Here is a 22529-nt window from a genome sequence, read left to right on the forward strand (position 1 = left end):
ATGAGTTATAAGGTGTTGGCAGAGTCTCCTGTCTGCGCGAGCAAAACACATTACTCTAATGGAAACATCCAGCGCCTCACTGTCAAACCATTCTTTCATTAGCCATAAAGCCCACCCGTGTCATAACCTCTACTCCTTTGTTACATGTATCACAGCCATTTCTCTTTGTCACCGTCTGTTCCTCAGCTGACCTGTTGCAGGTTTGCCATTTGTGGTTTGTGGCCACCAACAAGCCAGAGTTCTAACCACCAACCACCTGGGTTTATAAGTTTGTGAGAACCACAGGAGATTCCTTGATGCATTCATGCACTTTACTCACACTAAAAAAAAACATGTTACTGCTTTAATTTGAGTAGTGTAACAAGAAGCCTATCAGTTGGAAGACTTTCAGTGTGGAAAAATTGAGTTTCAGCTATTCTCAAAATGTTTTTTTGTTGTATCTACATTAGACAATATATGAGAAATGGGAGTGACCTACCTTTTGGAGACCATAGTTAGCTAAAATACATTGAGAGGAACTTAATTTAATCTATCTAAAAGCACAAATACACTAAGATACCTGATGGAAAGGTTTTAACCAATCTTTCATCTGGAACCAGGCCATAAGGAAAGCAGTCTAAGAAGTCTTCTTAACTCTGCAGATGCAATTCTTAGGCCCACAGATTTACTGTGCACAACTTCTGTATGTGTCTATGTCATTCCACTGACTTTCACCAATAGTGTGTTTTTGTGGCCCAGAACAGAGTAGTGAGTTCTCTGTTGGCTTTTGTTGAATAAATAATAGCAGAAATCCCAGAGGATCCATAGACTTTTGCTCTTTTTATCTTTAGCCCAGACAGTGCTATTTTTTCTCACCCACCAAAATAGAAGCATCAACACAGCTTTAAGAGGTGGATTGTTCCTCCCATCCTTCATTAATGTTTCAAACTTTCACTTGTAGATGTGCTGTGATGGTCCACAGCAGGACAGGAAAACAGAGGGCAAAGTCGCTTGAGCAACATGCCTTATGTGATGCACAGAAGTGTTGATGGAATGGACGAGGATTTTTTTTTTTAGTTTGAAACTTAATCTTCAAAGGACTCCAGGATGTGAAACTTAGTCTTTACATCAATGCCATGTGAAAAATTAGACTTTATCTGAATATTGCATGGATTCTATTCCTCAAAGCGTCTCCCACCACCTAAATGTATTCAAAAAATGTCTTAGATAAAATAATACAACTTTAAAATACTTTGATCGTTAAGAGGGGTTAATACCAATTTTAACAAAAGTTATATATTCAAACTGTTTTTGTACTTACAGCAAGGTTTATTTCTGTAAAATCACAAGAATATTGGTCTTATTTATTGGATATAAATGTATGATTTCTCCACAGCTGACAGCAGGAACTATAATGGATGCTCCAAAGTTATAAGGCTTTACTTAAGTAATTTGTGAGCAGGAAACCCAATCAAATTGATTTGACTTTATTTGAATTAAAGTGCAGTTTTAAAGCATGCATGTTCTAGAAGAGCTGTTCAAATTTTCTTTTATTTTTTCCACAAACAAGCAAAACTGAGTTAATATGTTCAATGACTGGCTGTGAGGGACGCAGGGATCATTTTATGTGTGAGCAGTCACTAAACAGAACATACCAACTACTGATGTGTAGTTTTCTTTAAATGTTTCTGTCATATTCCTCTCTGGTAAAAGTTTAAGTGAGATGTAACACAATATGTCCAGGCAAAATTGCAAGCCCACCATTACAGAAAGCCTACACACATAACAGCATTTTACATCAGCAGGGATGGGAGTCCTGGGGTTTCCTTTTAAAATATATGTGATGCACTACAAGTCAAAGAAGGCTCAGATCAAAGATTTTATAAGAGAAGGGTAAGCATGTGGAATCCTAACTCCTGAGAGTTTACTGTCAGATAGACAAATGGGCTGGATAAACTAGCTTGACAGTTGTTGCAACATGGACAGCAAAACCATCCAGTTTCAGTTTCTGTGACTGACTATTTCAGAAGCATGTCAACATTTTTTTTTACAGTTTTTTTTTTTTATTTCCCCAATAAAAGGTTCATCATTGATCCTTTGTATCATAAATGCCCCCAGTTTTAGTTTGAAAAGTAGCTTCTTTGCCACTCAAAATTCAGTTATGTGACCAGTGACAAAACTTGTTTGGACTAATTCCAGATAATTGTGTCACATAGCTTTTAAATGTCAAGTGTTTGTCTTAAAATACTTTTTATGAATTAGGAAATAGGAAATAATCAGTCAGAACAATGAAGCTAGACCAATGTATATATAAACTGTAGGTACTTAGCATTTGAAGTTCCATAGTTGGATAAGTCCTCCTAAATTACAACACAAATTTTGCCAAAAGTGCTACAATAAAAAAAAACAAAAAAAAAAACAGGAAAGTAAGAAGCAACTGTATTGACCTAGTGAAAAGCAGTAATGATTTAGGTAGCGTGTAGTGGAGCGCCCCAGGGGGTTTTAAGTCCCACTCCGATCATGTTTTGATCTACTTTAAAAGCGTTCCCGGTGGTGTTTTCATTATGATTATGCTGTTTTTAGCCCAAATATAAAAACTGTGCCGTTTTCTAGGACAATGTTTCTGCAGAACGGTGGTAGTTCATTAGAACATCAGTTATTGGCGTGCAGTAAGCCCACCCACACTTCCCATAATCCATCTGTTTACACACTCTTCTGCTAGTTTACAGCCCCTTACAACACCAACCTAACATTACTAGTGCAATAGAAATGGCGAGCGAAGCAGCCGTACAGTTTTGAGCCAGATGTCAGCTCAGACGAGAAAAACAGGACATGGATCTAGTCATCTACAAGCGGGTGCATCGGAATGGAGCGGAGAAGGGAGCTTGTGGCTTGATATTCATTGTAGGTTCTACATCATACCTACAAGCTTTTTACAACAGCAATTTTGTATCTGCTACTGATCCACAATGATTTGAATAAAGAAAGACTCATAAATTCAGTTTTAATCTTAATTTTCTTTATGTATGTTCTTCATCCTAAGAAAATTGCTACAAAAACATGTTGAAAACACTAAAACACAATTTTCTTCGGAGTGGATCTTTAAAAATCCTGAGATAATTTAGACTGTACCTTAAATTTAGAAACTGCCAAAAAAAAAGCAATGGGGGTCAATCAAAAGTGATGAATTCAGCGTTTGGTCGTTGCAGCCACTCAGCGGTGTCGTCTCATAGCATGTCGTGGACTGTCACCCCCACCACCTTCAGCCCTCTTTAACAATCACTAATGGATTAATTTGTGTGAGGTGGAAATTTTGCTTTTCTTAACCTTAATGAGACTTGCTCATGCTCAGGCCAGAGGCCAGCCGCTGAGCGAAGGGAGGAATAAATAATGACTCCTAACACAGACGCACCAGGCAACCCTCGTATAAGGCCATTTAACATAACAAACATCCAAAACGAGCATGCGCAAGCTTGAACTCCCACAGACCCACGCAAACACACACTGACATGGTGGACTGTCAACCTGGGGAGAAAGGACGGGGGTGGATGAGGAGACATCACACAATGAACATTTATTAAAGGAGACATCTACAGAGGGTCAAGAAAGAAAGAAGGTAGTGGGTGGGGGTGGGTGTTTAACAGGCCTGTGCAGAGACAGGACGATTTAGCTGAGTCCACTGTGGTGACATAAAAAGGGGCGTAGCAAGCACGCATTAACAGCAGATTGGCATGTTTTTACATCATAAACTGTTGGTCGCGTTCCCAAATACCACCCGGCCCACATTAATCGTGAACATGCACGAACCTGTGTGCACAGCAAGGTACACAGACACAAGTGCACAAGTACGCATGAGTTACCCAGAGGGCCAGTTCTCAGCTCAATGGACAATCCCAGAGTTAGGAAGGGTTTTTCAGATCCAAGCAGCTTATCCAATCATTTATCAGATTAATACTTTTCATGAGAATAAACCACTCATAGAGAGATGCATATGGAATGTGTCTATCTAAAAACCAAAGAAATATTATGCAACTAAAGGTTATCCCATGTTTGAGGCTGCATTAGCGCTCTGCTTGTGCAGATTTCAACTTTAATAAAACTGTTTTTCGTGGTAAGAATGTGCTAAAAAATAGACTTTTGGTGTGAATTTAAGCAGGATAAAATGCATTTTCAGTAAATGTCATCTCAGATTATTATTTCTGTACCTGAACACATAAAGTTGCACCAGAAATCTGAATGTGCCTTACATTGGAGTCGAGCAGGTCGATGCTGTCCAGGCTCTTGCTGCGGTGAATGCGGCCTTTGATGCGGCGCAGAGATGGTTTGGCCTGGCTCACTGGAAGTGAGAGGGTTGATGTGGCGGGCAATGTCAGAGCACCAGCGCCACCTGTAGCACCCACAGGCCCGTCAGAACATCCGGCAGCACCCGACGGGGACATTTCTCCATCTTGAGGAGTCACCCTGCATGATAGAATGAAACTATTTTGTCATAACCCAACTGCAGATAAAATATAGAAATGGTGTATTTCTCCTGCAAGGCATGTTCATTTATGAATTTTCACCATAGGCACCCCTTTCTTATTCACTGTGTGGTCTCAAGTATAACATTTTTGCAGTTTTTTTTGAAGGCTACTTGGAAAACCATTGTTACGGCTGTGGCCGTATTTGGTTTTGTTCTGTGTTTTTTGTATTATTTCTGTATCAGAGTGGGACTTGTGTTTTTTGGGGATCTTTGTGTGTCTGTTTGTGTCTAATTATTTGCAGGTGTGGTTCATGTAGGTGTGGCCTCCAATTGGACAAGCTGGTGGAGGCAGCCTTTCAAAACCACCACATGGACCTCCACACCGGGAGAGGGGAGCCTTGCTGCAACAGTCTCCACTGCAGCTTGGCCCTCTTCTCCATTTTGTTTTTGATTTCACCTCTTGTTTAGTTGTGCACTTTTGTATTTTGTATTCTTAGTTCTTCGTAGTTTGTATTGTCTGTGCCCACTCTGATTAGTCTTTTGGTTTATAGTTATTTGTTTAAGTGAAGCTGTAGGGGTGAACCGCCATTTTGTTTAGTACACGTTTTCTCCTGTTTTTGTTAGGTTAGGGAGGTTAGAGTTTTGTCATTTATTTCCCTTTCCTTTCATTTACAGGTAAGATGACATGTTTCAGTTAGTTGGGGTTTCGTTTGTTATTTTGGCCTGGGTTCACCCTGAAGCCTTTTAGCTTCACTATTAGTTCTTGTTGGTTGGTGTTTGTTAATTTGTAAATAAAGTTCTTATATTTTTATGGAGACATTCGTTTGGTGTATTTGTTACAGTTAATTTATTAGTCAAACCTTTACTTTTTTATGTTATGCCCCCCCTAGCACCCCTAGACACAAAGGGGGCGTAACACCATGATGTCTCCCCTTTTCTCCTTTTTTCCCATCACCACTGCAAAGAAAACTGGCAGTAATCAGTTGACAAAAAGTGTTATTCTAAATTTTTTTTGCAAAAAAAAAAAGAATATTTACTATTTTTAACCTCATAGCTTCAGACCCAATTACTGCAAGTAAGAGAACAACTTTCAAGCTTTTTCCAAAATCGTATTGTCTTGTGGTCTCCAGAAGTTGCTACAAAAAATTCACTCAGGCAGTTCCACATCGAAATAAAAACAGGAAAACTACTGGAAGTCTAAAGAATATGAAGTTTCTGTCTTTACTTTAAAGGACATTGCGTCCTGTTGGCAAAAGCTGAACCCAAGCAAGTGTGAATAATTGGGCTGAATGTCAGCGGGTAGCCTGCAGATGGAGACTGAGCATGGAGAGTCTATTTATCTTCCATTAAAGACACATTGAGGCTTCTTCTTCCATGTGTTTGATTTATACAGTCACTTAAGGCAAACATTTAAACACAAATCACAAGGTGCTTAACTGATTTATGCATGTATTTAGTTATTGGGGGGCATTTAATGTTTAAATCACAGGTGATATGAATTGTAACAGGAAAAAGGTTAAAATAAGATGGAAATAACTAAATTAGGAAAAAATGGATGGGTGAAAATAATTGTCATGATAAAAACATGGAAAACTGGAAAGGGAACAACCATTTATGTTACTATCTGACGTTTATATCATTCAAAAATCAATATTTGTGGGTTTCCACAAGAAGTAAACAAGCCCATTTGATGTTTTATTTTCTACCATATACCTAATATTCTGAGCAGAAAACAATTAAATAGTCAATTCAAGCACATGAGCATCTTTTAACAACTGGTGGTTCATTTACTTATAACAGACAAAGGATAGGCTCAGCTCCCAGAGTTTGTTAATACTTTATGGTCCTGTGAGAGAAGACGGACCTGCTGTCACCAGTTGTATCATACAGACACAAGTCGTCAATCAAAGAGCTGAACAGGAGAATTATACTGAGTTTGACTTGACAATATGTCACAGTCTAAAGCAAACAGAAAAAAACTACAGCTGACAGTCTGACAGCTTGTCATTTTTTAGCACGAGATGTTTTTAGGTTAATCTGATTTAAATGACAGGCCTTTTTATTAAAAACAAAAACAAAAAACATATCCAAAAAAAAAAGTATCAATCCATGCATCCATTTATTTATATCTGTCCATCCATCTAACTTTGATCATTTGGTCACGCAATCTCTGTCTTAGGGAGACTCCAGTCAACCTGCAAACGATTCTCACTTCAACCACCAGTATGACCAAATCCCAGATTAATGTTCACAACCCACAGTCTGGGGACACATTTGGAAGAGGGATTCTGCTTTTCCCAGCAAGAACCATGGTCTCACAAGTGGAGCTAATTCTCGTACCATGGTCTAGCTCCTGCATGAGAATTTTCAGAGACCACTTCAGAGACATGTCCAAAGGCCGTCTTCATTAGAAGATAAATCAGTGGGATGGAGAAGATTGTCAAAGTATTAATTCCACCGCCTGAAAACATCCTCTGTAAATGGCAACAGTTTCCCACCTGCAACATGCACTGCATTAGTGGTGCACTTGCTTGGTTGGCATCTGTCTGCTGCCTTCAGAGCTCTACAGAAAAACTTAGGCTAGATTTTAAATTAGAACCATGTGCTGTTGAGGTAATAATAGTGTCCTTTAACTGAGAACCCTAAATTGTTTAGTGGATGTGTGCTCTAGTGAAATATTGGCTCAAAGGAATTAACAGGTTTTTAGTCTGAGTTTGGATCCACCTGCAGCATCTCTCATAAGACATCAGGGTAAACAGCGGGGTTTAACTGTTCTCCAAGGATGTTCTGAGTTCTGTTGAGGCAGTGTAGGTTGTGAAATTTTCTCAAGGAAAGAGTCGCCTGATCATCCAATAATGCTCTTTATTCCCTCCCTGTCTACTCTTCTGTATACTGCATACTGGCATGGAGAATGTCAAGGGGGCTCTCCGCTCCACAGTGGTAGAAGGTCACCAACAGCCCCATCCTCCAGTTGGTTTCCTTCAGCACACTTTGGAAGTTGAGGCTCTGCTGTTCGATCTGATAATGGCTTTGGTGTTGGGGGATCTAACCCTCGCCCAACAACTGTGGTGTCATCTGCAAATTTAATCATGGTGTTCTAGTGCTTAGCTGGATGGTAGTTGTGTTTGTCGAGGGAGTGCTAAACTGACTCAGCACACAACCCCAAGAGAAGCCTTTACTGAGCATGCAGAGGGAGGAGAGGAGAAGTTTGACATTGTGGGAGATTTGTCAGGAACTCTCTGGTCCACGTGCAGGTCGATAGTGGGAAACCCAGGTCTGTCAGCTTAGCTAAAGAAAAGGTCCAGTTTGATTTTATTGAAGGCTGAGCTGTAGTCAATGAAAACATCACCACGTATCCCTCATTGTGTCCAGGTTGCTTAGAACTAACACTTTTGCATCCCCAGTTTATCTGTTTGTTCTGAAAGCAAACTGGTGTTTGGGAGAAGGCAGGTCTGCAGATGAAGACCAGTCTCTCAAAGCAATTCATGATGACAGGTGTGAAGGGGATATGGCAATAGTCATTGGGATTACCTGTGGCTGCTTTCTTTAATATATAAATGATGTTGGGGTCTTTCAGGCAATATGTTGGAAGAGGTTGAGGAGGTTAGTAAGACTCCTAAAAGCTGGACCTTCCCAAGGCAGCCTTTTGTTGCTTGACTGTTTTCTACACTCACCTCAAGCTCTTGAATGGGGAAGAGAGGGGGTATCTGACTGCTGTGATGGATTAAAACGGGAGAAGAACCAGTTGAGCTCATTAGCCGTGAAGGATGAGCTGCTCTCATCTGTGTTGCTTGACCAGTAGTTGCACACATAAATGCCCTCCTTGCATTAGTGTCGAGCTTACTTGGTAAAGGAGACTTTAACAGTTTTCTTAGTGAACAAACAGGTAGGGGCGTCTTCTTGTTGTTAAATTTGCTACTTTTTACTAGCGCATGTTCGCCACCTACAGTTGAAAGAGGCTTGGTACAAAATGTCGAAGCAGCGCAAATTTGGCTCCAGGCTTTTTCTTCCCCCGGTTCTATCCTGATTTTTAAAAGACTTGGTGTCAAATAAATCTGTCCGGGCACAAACCAAAACGATTAATTTCTCATCCATGACCAAATTTGAAACAGTTGGCACTTCTGTGGATTTAAAGAGACATCATCTATATATCACTACCAAAACCGAGTGCCTGATTGGTCAAATTTCAACCTATAGTTTTAATTTTCAATGTGCATTCAGTATATGCGTGTTTTGTACATAGAGCCCAAAAAGGATCGCAAAAACTTGCATTGCGACGTGTGAACAGAAAAATTTTAAATGTGAAAGCCTGAAACATGCATTTACATAGACTTTTTATTGAAAGTGGGTGCTTGAATGCATGTTGCAGATGACGGAATGAACATTGCTTGAAAATGCCTTTTGTGCTGCAAAAACATAAATAATTGCAGAGGATCAATGCTTTTCTTGCACAAAGGTAGATTATATTTATTGTTTAATCAGTGTTTACTGTACCTGTTGCAGCTGCTGCTTGTGTGTATCCACAGTGGATTATAGCAGACAGTCTGGAGGAACATTAGAAGTCGTTCTTACTGTAATCCCAGTGTTACTTTCACAAAGGGATTTCATTAATACAAACGGCAGCAGCTTATGAAGCTGATTGGCTTTAGGAACTCTGTTCGTAAGACAGAGTAACAACAAAATCTTGTTAACATGCTATGTAGCTAATACCTCAACTAAAACAAAGGGAAAAATCTGTTGTCTCACCAATTTTTCATCGAGGTGCTTTTTAAATAAAATAAAAATATCTGATGTGTAAAACCTTATGAAACAACAGACAACTAAATCTTTGGTGACAGGAAACTGCCTCTCCGTCTCGTTTTGTACAGGCAGGTGGCTCAAACAGCCGTTCGAATGCTGAAACCTTTCAAACCACCATGGCTTCACACTTGCTGTCAGTCTACAAATGATTTATGCAGCAGGATTTAACAAGGATTTATTGAACTACGCAAGCCAGTCTACTAGACACAGCTTATCTGTGTCTGTCTGTATGAAGTTTGTCTCACTTTTTATTTCCTCCAGAGAAATAACAAAACAAAATCCCCAAAAAGTCTGGAGGGCACTCACAAACTGTACCCACTATGACCTCGTACCTGCATACTGCCTTCTTGCAATCAAAATAAAGAAAAGAAGACACATTAGGCACAATCTGCAATACGAGGTGAAGCTTATAAATATTATATGAGACTACAGCCGAAAATAGAGGCAACCCCCCCCTCCAGTCTCCGTGCAACGACAGAGCCGCTGAAGCTTTATTATCTCATCCCAGAATGGCAGCATTTTCTCCCAAATAGCCTCATTGTTAGCAATAGTCTTGCATGAATCAGATGAGGACTTGAAACAGAAGCACATTCCTATTTTAAGTAATATACTGTAGAAAAAGGCATTGATGTGAAAAATCAGATGGAGTGCTCTGGACTAAAAATACAGAAAAAGCTTGATGAGTTGTCATTAGCTTGATGAGTTCAGTTTCTGTGCATGAGTGGTCATGAAAAAGACAAAAACCATTATGATAAAAGCTCCAAAATGTTCGTTGAGATTTTCATCACATTTTGGAAGCCTTTAACATCTAATGTGATACCTTTAGATAAGCTGCAAGGTTTGTTTTGTTTTGCACTGTCTAAATGAAACTATATGTGGAAAAGCTTAGGATCCTAACAGTAGTCATGATGCTGTTTTTAATGAGCGGATTCAGCTGCAAAAAAAATAAAAAAAAATAAACAAAACTCAGGAAGTGTGGCTGCTGTACTTGTGAACACACATTTTAGATTACAACAGCTGAATATTTTATTTATTTTTTTAAATTTTGGGCCATAAAGTCACCATGGCAACTAAAAGCAACTCATGGTGGTAATCCTTTTTGCAGAGACCTCATGGAGCGCTCTGACCGAGCCTTATAAGCTTTGTAATATGTTTTTTCAAAATCCCATAGAAATAAACAACATTTAGACCGACTGATTGATTTAAAAGAGAAACTGCTTTCTTTGTTATTTCCCTTGGTATAACATTAGTTTAGTGGTGGAGACCCACTTGTGTAAATAATATATAATAACTTTCAAGCGCAAAGAATATATAGTCTTATTATGGCAAAAGAAAAAAAACTTACCATGTAAATCATTTTGAATTTTTTTTATGTTTATAAAAACAGCATGCACTATCAAAGACAGCTAGCCAAATTTGTTTCAAATTAACAAACTTATTTAAAAAAAAAGGACTTATTTGGGGAATTGGGATTTTGGTTCAAATCTACACTGTGTGACTTTTAAATATCTTTAACACTGATAGTAAAAAAGATAAAGTAGGTCATATTTTAAATTTTACATCTTGGAAAAACTACATTTTAAACCTGGTATCTTAGGTCAACATTTGTTGGACTACCACAGATGCAGCAATACATTTCTGATACCAAAACCAAAGTAAAAAAGACAAAAGAAAGTGGCAGCAACTACAAGAGTGTGTCAACACAAAGTGCCAATGAAATGTCCGAAAAAGTTTTCCAGAGCTCCTTCTACAAAGAAAGGATTCATGGAAAGGATTACGCTTAAGTCAAAAAGAAGAAAAAGAAAAGAATGCAAAGTCAGCAAGAACAAAGATGGATTACAGTCTATGTTGCCTTTGCGCGCATCGATGCTTAAGCAGTCCAGTCACTCTCAATACCAGAAGGGGGAGACAAAAGTTCTGCAATCTACATTTGAGAAGTCCTGCAGGCAAAAATATTCCTTCCTGACCATGCTGTCCAGGTTAATCTAGTCATCAGCTGTGCATGTTTTTAGCATTCTACACCAGAGTCTAGATAAGTATGACAAACCTGTAAAAAGCTCACTTTATGTACCGGTACTCAGTGTCAGGATTTTGCTGTAATCAGTTCTTATCTTACTTAGGTTTATCTAAAGCATCCATTCCGCTGCTGATTTTTTTCTGACTGTGAAATTTTGCCACCACTCAATGATTTTGCAGTTTTTATCGTAGGACATCATGAGTGGCAGGATCCGTTACTTGTCCAGTCACTGAAGACACTTCCATATGACTCACGCTGCATGTTTGGAGCCAAGGTCATAATGTTGCATGACTCTGGGAAACACCAGACAGCTGTGATGATCTCAGCAAAGAAGGAGAATTAAAAAAACACAGTGGATGTTCTAAATAAGCACTCGATTAAATCCCCCCCCCCCCAAAAACAAGCAATTTTGCTAACCTTTGCTTTGGAGGTCAAAAGGAGACTTCAAAGCAATCATGACAGCTTTTCAAATTGAAAAGCTGGTCCCACTTATGGAGATCAGATGATACTGCAAAACAACAGGAATTGACTACTTTCACTCACACAGACACACTTCCACACCAATATGATCCCATTCTTTTCTTGTCATTTCCCCTCACAGCCTGTCCTTAATGACCTTCTGCCTTTCAAATCGCATCTAGGATACTGTTTTCCTAAGAAAACTACACAAAGCCTTGGGATGCTTCCATCAGGGAATTTGTCTTCCAGCTCATCAAGCAACATCCATAAAACCTGCACTGACTTTTGTTCCTTCAGCATGAATTCATATACCGCTACTCTCCAAGAACCTTTTACCAAGCATGTCCTACGCAAGCAAACATTTTACGTAAAGGCTAGATGAGGGCAAATAGTTTGAACAAAACAAACAGGTGAACAAAGCTTGAAGGCAAGTGCTGTTGAGTGGCAGAGGTGGATGAAAGACAACCAGGGAAGAGACTATAATTTAAAAAGACATAGGACAGAGGGACTTTGTCAGTGTACTGCTGCGAGGTCGCCCAGACTGCTTCGTAATGCCTGACTGTTCAGCTGGAAGTGATGGTGACCCATAAACATGCATCATTTTGCTTCTGGGGCCCCCCCTCTCTACTTGAGGGAACAAGAGGTGCATGACAAATTGTCTTGATCAGGATAACCCCACTGACCCTTTCTAGCAGACAAATAAAAGGCATGACTAACATGTTGGATGGCCAAAGACATCCTTGGAAAAAGTCTAAAAAGAACAAGAAAAACTTTTCAAAGAACTGTTTGACATTACTAGGACGGACCTGTTAGCCTTTTAAAAAGCCACTTGGACAGAAATGCCAAGTTTGAAAATCTTTAGCGATCAAAGACTTTGGAAAAAGCCAGACAATCCTGACAGATGGACAGACCAGATTAAGCATATAGACAGGAATCCCACATGGCTTGAAAACAGTCACGAGCGCTGTCTGACCCCTGCCGCGAGAAGGGCAACAAACAGGGCAGGAGCTGACTTCAAAATCCACCTCTCCCACACAGAAACACGCAGAAACACCACCAGCCATACAAACACATTAAATTTGCACAGCACAATGTGGCAAAGCCGTCCTGAGACTTTCAGTTTAAAAGTTAATGAGTTTAGAGATTACCTTTTAGTCATTTGAAATGTCCATCCATCCATTACCTATACTTGCTTTGTTCCTGTTAGGGTCAAAGGGTTTACTAAAGCCTCTCCCAGCTGCAATCTCAAATTAACTTATCAAACACGCATTCTGACTGTGGGAAAAGCCCAGTAAAAAGAAGCAGACATAAACGATAAAAATACAAAGTCCACACTGAAGGGTTTTAGGGTTTGAACCAGAGGTAAAAAAAAAAACCTCTTAAAATGCACATTAAATGTACTTGATAAACGGGTAATCCAATGAAATAATGTGTCAAATAAGCGTTGTTGTTTCATTTAATTGAATCCAAATTGTAAAAAAAAAGGAATGCATGCTCTTGCTTAGACTTTTGCTGTCTAATCAGATTTTTTTTCAACTGCTGTCTGTCTGAAACTAAAAATTTGGAACAGTATAAACCTTATTTTCAGATGCTACTACTTCATTGCTAAAAATCAAATTATCACTTGTACAGAAAAAAAAGAACAATCAGTAAATCATACAGTTGGGACTTAATTTTGGGGGATAAATAAGCACCAATGACAAAATGCATTTTTTTCTTTCTATAAAAGTCATTTACATTTTCAATGTAAATGCCCAAATAAGTATGATGGCTATACATTATACACAGTCTATGAACAGATTTTTAAAATTGCCCTAAAACAAACAAGAAGACAACAAAGGCATAAGTTATATTATTAAAAACAAAAGGTGTAAAAAAAATGATACAGCAGTTCATTAATGGTTATTTTCAATATTTTTTCAATTAAAAAATTAGCCAAAGAAGACAGTTTAAAAATATCAAGTATAATATTCTACAATAGACTATAGCCTAACAATCAAAAGAGAAGAAAAAAGATCAGAAATGTCAGTCTTGGAACCTGGCAAAATAAGAAGTTTGACTGACAAATAAAAAGATATATCTAAACCAAAATGAAAAGATGAGGCAAAAGGGGAATTTCTGTCAAGCAGCAGTTGGTCCCCTTTGTGTCCTTCTTTTTTTTGGCTGTCAGTGATGGATTCTTTCTTGTCAGTCTTCCATGGCTTATCGTGACAATCCAAAGCCACCAGAGGTCAAAAATGTATGACTCGCATATTTTGGAAGTCAAGGCTTCTTCAAACAGGACCAGACTTCTGTTCACCTCACTGACAGGAAGAGTTCTTCAATGCTCTCCTCTGTGTACTGACAACATAAAGCTGTAAAGTGCTGCGTTACAAAAACATGGCAAGAACACAAGTATGATAGTTCATTAAACTGAGTTGTCAGAGAAAGATCCAAGTAATTCAGCTTGACTTTATTATTCAGCTTATTGTCTTAGTATGAGTGCAACATTGTCTAAGTTTAGCAAACTCTTATCTCCTTTGTGTTTTTATAAAAGATCTATTTTCATCACACATCTAATTTTTAGCCAATTGCCTTAAAATCTTACCCATGATCAAAGATTGAATGTTTTCAAAGCACGGCTTTGTAATATTCTAGCCATCCCTTTGCACAAATCTTATTTTGAAAATATTTCTTCAGGAGGACAATAGGAACTCTCAATGTCAGGGATTCTTGGCTGTAATAGGCCATTGGTAAGATGCTCTGTTGTGGCTCAAAAGGAGAAACACCATGACATGACAGATTTTTGATGGCATGCAAAAAGTATATTTGTGGTATGAAACATTTTTTTGTCTCTCTTGTTCTCAGATATATTTACACCATCCAGCAGTGGATGCAGTTGTGGTGATTGTGTTCATTTGTTCTTCTTCACAAGCATTGTGAACAAAACTCTATTTGAAAATGGATTTTGGAAACAGCTAAGTCCTTAATAATCACCTGAAAATAAAAACCACAGAAGATCAATACAGTATAACTATTAGGGGGGCACCCAATAAAATGGCTGGGCCGATTTATCATCTGATATTTGGTATTTTTATATAAATTAATATCAGCTTCCTCTTTACTTTTTTTTAAATAATCCAGTTAGATGATATTAGGTGAATTTAAAACTGTATTTCAACTCAAATGCAGCTGAGACATACAGCTCTATCATCATCCAGGACCATGTGATTGGTTACACAGGCCACAAAATGGGTAAGAGCCAATCAGAAGCAAAAACTGCATGAGCAATGATTGGGAAGTTCAAATTTGATTCATCACACAAGAAGAAGAAGAAACTTGGAAAAACTAAGGCGAGCAGCTGCACATTGAATATTGGAGGAATGTAAAAACACTACCAAAAACTCTCCCAAAATTAAAATCATTATCCCAGTGTACATCTCACAATTACCAGTAGCATGTGTTACTGTTAGTAGGAAACAATGTCCTACTGTAAACATTGTTAGCTTTTTGCATCTCCCACTGTTAAACAATTAAACTAAAAACCTCAATTAGGGTTTGTTTTATGACACAGAAGCAACCTAAGATTTACGAATACAGAAAATGAGAAGCTGCAGAACAAGTATGTGTTCTTCTGTGTAATCGAGTGATTTCAGAACACAGAAAATGACATTTTTAGATTAGGTGTGTACTAAAGTTGTCTGCAATAGATTTGTGTAAAGAGGGGTAGGATCATTTTCTTTATACATTACCAGCCACAAGCCTTTCAAACACTGCCATTAAAAAAACATGATGATGTGAGCCAGTTTTAACGTCTCTGTTGTTAAACGTATTGCACATGGACTGGAACTGAACTAAGTCTGGGATCTCTGTGTATTTTTGTTTGTTTAAACTTAAAAGAAATACTAGTCATTTTCTGATAATTGGAGGTTTTAATTTTTTTAAAGACTCACTCCAACGAAAATGGTGCTTTTTGTGATTTTTTTTTGTTCTTGAAGCATTTTTCTCATGATGGAGGACATAAATAAAATAATTTAAAATTAAAACCTTTTTTCTGAGTATTTCATTATTCAAATCTTTAAATCAGGAGCAGACAAAAATGTTGTTTGTTGTTATTGCATACAAACTACAATCAGCAGGCCAAAGTCTCCCTGCTCCGCTCCATTCTGATACTTCCACTTGAAGACAATTAGATTTATGTGCTTCGTAGTTTTGCTAATTTGAGCTGGCATCTGGCTCAAATCTTAACGGCTGGATAGCTTCAATATTGCTCGCCATTTTTGTTGTATCGATTGTGTTAGCTTAGGGTTTTGAGGGGCTGAAAGCTAGCGGGAGAGAGTGTAAACATAGTGATGACGGGATATCAGCGGAGGCTTTCTTCTGCACCGACCCAGAGGCAAATTTCTGATGAACTCCTGCCGCTCCACAGAAACTATGTCCTAGATAATGACACAGGCTTTTTGCTTTTGGCTAAAACTACATAATCATAATTAAAAGAACACTGGGAATGCTTTTACAGCAGATAAAAATAGTTGGAGTGGGACTTTAAGAACATATCAGGATTGCTATTTGAGTTTTTGTGTTATTAGAAATGTTGAAGCCAATATTTCTAGTTTTACTGCAACATCTATCCATCCATCCATCCATCCATCCATCCATCCATCCATCCATCCATCCATCCATCCATCCATCCATCCATCCATCCATCCATCCATCCATCTCTCTTCTTCTGCTCATCTGGGACCGGGTCGCGGGGGCAGGAGTCTAAGCAAAGATGCCCAGACTTCCCTCTCACCAGCAACTTCCTGGAAGTGGAAGTGCAAACAAAAATTGGCTACATATTTCATCTATTGACCAAATATGACTAGTAATAATTGGTATCAGCTCTGAAAAGCACAATGATTTATCACTCTTTTCATAGAAATGTGGAGGGGGTGAGAAGTCTTTTCTGTCTACTCTCTTGATCCGTGTTTCTGATAGCTGCTACAGGATTCCCTCTTAAAGTGAACCAAAAATGACACATGGGACATCATCCAAAATATCATCCAGTACATTTTGTTTTTGTTAAGCCTATATATGAGGGACCCAATAAGGTTCACAAACAATAGAAGTTTTCATGTAACAAAAACATTTATCTGTGTGTAAAGGTAAGAAAGAAAAAAAAAAAACTTTAAAAAAGCATATGATCAAAACCATCAGTGTTTACTTGTCTACGGTAACGCTTTGCATTATAATCACAAGTTGTAATTATAGCATATCTGAACGATGACAGAGGCATTGTTCAAACTTTCAAAGTTTAAGACTGTCAGACTACCTGATTCTAGATCTAAAGTTCAAATCCCCAAAACTTATCTTCACAAAAGTCATACAGATTTTTCAGCGATTCATTTGAAATATTTAGATCGACATAACTGTCAATGGCTAATAAACACCAGAACTTTACCCACACTACTGCCCGACATAAACAAAATCATGAAAAACACAAACCCAGGGGGATGCTCAGAGAGTGGGAGGGATGGTGGGAGAGCGACAAGTCAATAAACCCTGTGTAATCTGTTCCCTTTAGTGGCATAAACCATCTGAGAGGAGATTACAGTCATTTTGCCAAAGTTAGAACATGTGAGTTCCTAATGGACAGAAACAGTGAATGAAAAACACAGACACTAACACATGAGTGGACTGTTCCATGTAGCAGACAGAAAGACATGTGATGGAAACGCCTCAAAATGAAGAATAAAACTCTTTAGGTTACGAGCTGCTACGAATATTGTCTTTCTTCGTGTCTGAGAGAAAATACGCTGACCGGCTCACGACAGATGCAGCCTCCTGCTGAGCCAACAAAAGCAAGGCATTGTCAGTTTGTCTGAGATTACGCATCGTAGACTTCAGAAGTTGAACTGGAAGGGTGGAGGGGGTGAGACAAGAGTTTTTGAGTGTTTGCGTGTGTTCCTCAATAGAGTGGGGAGGGAGCCCATGGGGGCTGGTAACTATAGAGGATAGTGGCTGCTGTGTGTTTGTTGGTGGGTGGAAGAAGAAGGGACGTTGGCTTAATGCATCACTGAGCAGGTGGACTAAGAACACAAGGCAGGGGCTGTCATTGTTGAAAGGAGTAGAGCAGACAGCTGCTACACAAAACAGCATGTTAAACCCATGCTTCATAAGAAGAGGCAAAACCAGTTAAAGCATATGCCATGAGGATCACTCCTTTTTAAGGATGATCCTAAACTCATTACAAGCATTGATTGAGCGTTGTTGGTAAATGCCCTTATCCATTAGAGAACCTTTAAGTTGATCTTTAGTGACATTTGGATGCTTTCAGATCCATCCTTGTGACTACATGACCAATTTGTATCTTACAAATAAGCATTAGGAGTAAAAATTGCAAAAAATAAATAAATAAATAAAATAACAACAATATGATCTAAAAGATCTATGATGAATATATTTGTTGCTTTTAGAGGATAGACCTGCTCTTAAAACATGATGAATGAGTTAGTTAATAAAAAGGTGAAGTGCTTTGCCGGGTCACAACACCATCTGGCACACAGCCACCTCCTCATCTCTTTTCTTAATGTCTCAGTCTGTTCTGTTTCATCATTGCCTCCATTAAGCCGCCTCATCATCTCTCTTTACCTCGGTGTGAGGCCATTCTACATTATGATGCCTCTCCAACTCTTTTAAAATTGAGTAACATTTGGGAGAAACACTCGTGGCAGAACTGACAGCTTGGCATCATGATGTTTAGCAACATTTTTTAGAATTAAAAAAATGTTTTTTAACATAACTTTAATATAAAATGTTTACTCTTCAAAACAAAAGTTCCTCTTTTTTTGATTCATCCTTTTAGAAGATTTGATGATCAATGTCAAACATATTTCCACTAGAAAATTGCTTACCTGCTTGACAAAAATAAAGGAAATATTAAAAATATTAGTTTATTTATTAGTGTATTTTACCCACTGACTAAAACTTCCCATCACTAAAAGTACCACGTGTTTTTTTTTTCTATTTTTGGGTCACTTAGCAAAATTTTCTCTAATTTAGAGATTTTTTTTTCTTTTAGAAATGACTTCTACTATCATCATCAAACTTTTGCAATTTTTAGATACATTTTGAGTGTATCTAAAAATGTTTTAGATACACTCAAAACTTAGTTTTAGTTTTTATTTTAAAGTTCAATGATAATTTAAGAGTTTCAAAACATTAGTCGGTCATGCAGGAAAAAATTTTTATGTAAAAAAAAGGATTAAAAGTATTTAAATAACAATATCTGACAAGTAAACACACACATCTAGACAGACAGATGGGCAGAAACTCCTCACCCTGCTACGTTGTCTTTGTAAAATATGGGTTTTGATACACTTGAATCAGTTATAAGCGTTTTAGGATTTACAATAAGGTGCTTAAAACATAATTAGTAGCCTCCAGAAAAAATGCTTAATGGCTCCTACTGTTGGCATTAAAACACAAATTTACAAAAACTTTGCAAGAAGGTAATGAGCCAGAACAGAGAGATGACAGTAATAGACAGATAATGACAGAGACTGCTGAAAGTAATGTTTTTGAAATGCTCTAGGCAAGCATAAGTCTCTTTGATACCATTGGTGTCTATCAATTGATCAAGCATTGCAAAGCTGCAAAATATAACAAAACATTTCTAAGGGTGGTCTTGAGAGCCGCTGGTTCTTTCAGACCCACCCAAATGTGTGTTGTTTTTTTACATTTTTCTCATTATAAAAGAAGAAAATTATGCTTAAGCATTCAGCATTTTAGAGTATTTCTTTATACAAATCGTTGGGAATCAGGAGCAGAAGAAAAAACGCAGTTTAAAAGAGATTGCAGTTGAAGCTACAATTGGCAGGCCACAAGCTCCCTGGTCTGCTCCATCCGACGAATAGATCCATGTACGTCTTTGTCTTCCTCTGGCTCAAAACTGTACGGCTGGATGGCTCCAATGTTGCTCGACATTTTTGTTGCACCATTTTTGGCAAAAAATGGCAACATCGTAATTAAAAGACCACTGAGAATGCTTTGAAATAGGCTCAAAAAATGACCAGAGAGGGTCTTTTTGGGTGTGTTTGATTTCAAATTGGTCTTGAAGTGGAGTTAAAGATCAGGCTGCAACTAACTTTGGTTGTCCACTAACTTATTACGTACTTTCAGTTCATCTCAATTAGTCCTGAATACTTTTTTATCTATTGCTTGAGACAATGTTTCAATACTTTGCCAAACAAAAGAAAAGTCTGTTTTGCATTGTTCTAAGCAGAAAAGGTTTCAGGTTGCATCAGAATGGATCTCTAGTTCAAATCTTCATACAAGGTTTTAAACAAAACTTTTTTTAAACTAAACTAAAAGTCAGCAGGTTACACCTGTCTGTAACTTATTTTATCTCTGGTGAAGTGTTTTTTTTTATTTCTTGGAACCTGTTCCGACTTTCTTTCCTTGTCTAAATTTGGAGACTTTATTTTTTTGGTGCTGCCTGCTGTTTCCATACAGCTCTGAAAAAACATGTTTTTATTTATATAGACTTTTTTAAAACTAAAAGCCCACAAACATCTTTGTCAATGCAGTTGGTTCTGTCAAAACATTGTTGTAGTCCTGTTTACTGGTAGTCTTTTGAGGTCTAAGATGCACACAAAGTTCATAAGAAAAGTTTCAACAAGCTTCACAATCTGTTTCGTCAGTCTCTTGAGTTGATGTCACACACTTCCACAGACTCTGATATGATTGAGAATAAATACAGCCATGCCATGTTGGGGAAAGTGAAGAGAAAATCAACGAGGGACTTGCTCCACAGTTGCTCAACTTCCCTAAAGTGGTTGTCTGAGGCAGTGCAGTAATCCTGTTTTAATGGTCTCCAACCTTTTTCACTGTGATATGATGATCCCGGACATACCACCCCTCCTCTCTCAAGAGGTGTCAAAACCAGAGCACCCCCAATATAAGTCTCATCATATTTGACAGCAGTAGTGTGACCTAAGGATAGATAACCAGACATGTTCCAGTAGAAGTTCCATTTTTATTCTCCCTAGATATAAAGCTATTATTGCTAGAATGAAAAGCAAAACCTCATAAAAAATCTTAAAAACAATTGTGTTTAAATTCTTCATGTAATTAAAACTGTGCCTTTTGCTTGTGTGTGCTGTTATAAGGCCCAATGGTTAGTCACTGACAGTAATCACTGACTTGTAAAGTAGCGCTAAAGCATTCTTGTCTTTTGTTGACTTAAAAATGCTCTAAACTGCATGAAAACGTCCCTGATGCAAACTCTGTCATGTCTGCCATCTCTTTGGAAGGGAGATGCAAATGTGCGCTGATGTGTGGAGGTCTGGCTTCCTGCTGAGATGCAGGAGGAGAGGAATTCCTTCTAATGACAACAAAGACACAGACAGACACGGCAAAATGTAGCCAAGCAGCCACAACCATTACTCAGAAGGGACTACGGACAGACATGATGGAATCAGATTGATACATTTAGTAAATATTGGAGTGCTTGTGTTCAGCATAAAAGATGAAAATGAAAAGTTTTTTTCCAGAAACCTTTTTTATATTATTTTTTGATTACCAAGTCTGAAGTCTAATTTATGTTTGTTAATGCAATTCATGCATTATGTAGTATGGTTGAGGAAGATTACTTTGGATTATACTAAGGTAAATTGTTATGAAGTAAAACATTATGACACTGGATAATGTGTTTGATTATGGGTCAAGGTAAAAAATAAAAGCCAGTACCTACAATGTAAAATATTTTCTGATCAGCGTGTTTTCTGTTGAAATAAGGAGATAACCATACAAGATTAGCAAAAGATTAACACTTTTGACCGCTCAATATCACATCTAGAAAAAGACAACATGGTGTGTGAAGTGTAAGCTAACTGCCTTTACTGCCAGATAAGGGCTGTCTGAGGGTGAAAAATGGGCAAACAAGTGTTGGGCACGCAGGTGTACAAGAAAGGAGGGTCGTGGGCTGCTTGATGAGTCTCTGGACCAAAAATGTGTGTGTACATTTTTTCTATAGGTATGCTACGAGCAACAGGTTGTAGTAAATACAAATGCAAGGGTAAAGTAAGGGTCAAGTAGGTGAGACGTAGACATGCCATACAGATTTTTCGTTTTAACCCCCCCCCCCCCAAATCCTAGGCACCGCACTAAGGGCCCATTAGTGCTATTTACACGATACTTGCATGCTCTATGCGGGCTCCTTGGGTGCCACCTGACTTGAATTATTTGGCGTATAACGATTTAACAATTAGTTTGTAAATCGATTTGTATCCCTTTGATCTAACCATAATGATCTGTCTGAGGCAAGTTGTTCAACACATTGAAATGAATTGAATTGACCTATATTATAAGATTGTTGCATAATGAAATAAATTGATTATATAGAAAAATACCGTTTGGATTGAGAAACTGTAGGTTTATTTTACTATAACATAAAAACGACAGAGTGCCATCACAACACAAAGGTGATGGCAGCAAAACATATCAAACCATCATTCGAGTCCAAAGTGTGGAAACACTTTGAATTTAGAAAAGACTTGTGACCATACAGTGTGCTAAAACATTCTAATAATGTTTCTTTTAGATTATCTTTATGTGGAAAAACAACAGTGGGCTGAAACTAAAACCTGAACAGCCTTAATTCTTGTTTAGTGGTTTTTACACAAATTTGAATTGCTCTTTATTATCTAGAAATATAAGAAATACAAAGAATCCAAGGTATCTGGAAACCTTCCCCTGCACTGTTCAGGTATTTATCTGTGAGTCACACTGGTAGAATTTTTCCTGGATCGATTTTAGGTCAGTGAATCGGATTGTTTAAAATGAACCAAT

At 38.0% G+C, this 22529-nt stretch overlaps 1 protein-coding gene across 21 annotated transcripts in view; it reads right to left on the reverse strand.

Moving 5' to 3' along the window:
• The window catches only part of tjp1a (tight junction protein 1a), a 111036-nt gene that overhangs the window by 83878 nt on the left and 4629 nt on the right, over positions 1-22529 (reverse strand). For all 21 annotated transcript variants that reach the window (XM_020713625.3, XM_078944425.1, XM_020713620.3 and 18 more), the window contains exon 2: positions 4227-4440. In XM_020713625.3, the coding sequence (XP_020569284.1) occupies positions 4227-4440 (214 nt within the window). The remainder of the gene's footprint in view (positions 1-4226; positions 4441-22529) is intronic.

The sequence above is a fragment of the Oryzias latipes genome, chromosome 3 (assembly GCF_053564925.1).
Source record: "Oryzias latipes strain Hd-rR chromosome 3, Olatipes_Hd-rR_3.1".
NCBI lineage: Eukaryota > Metazoa > Chordata > Actinopteri > Beloniformes > Adrianichthyidae > Oryzias > Oryzias latipes.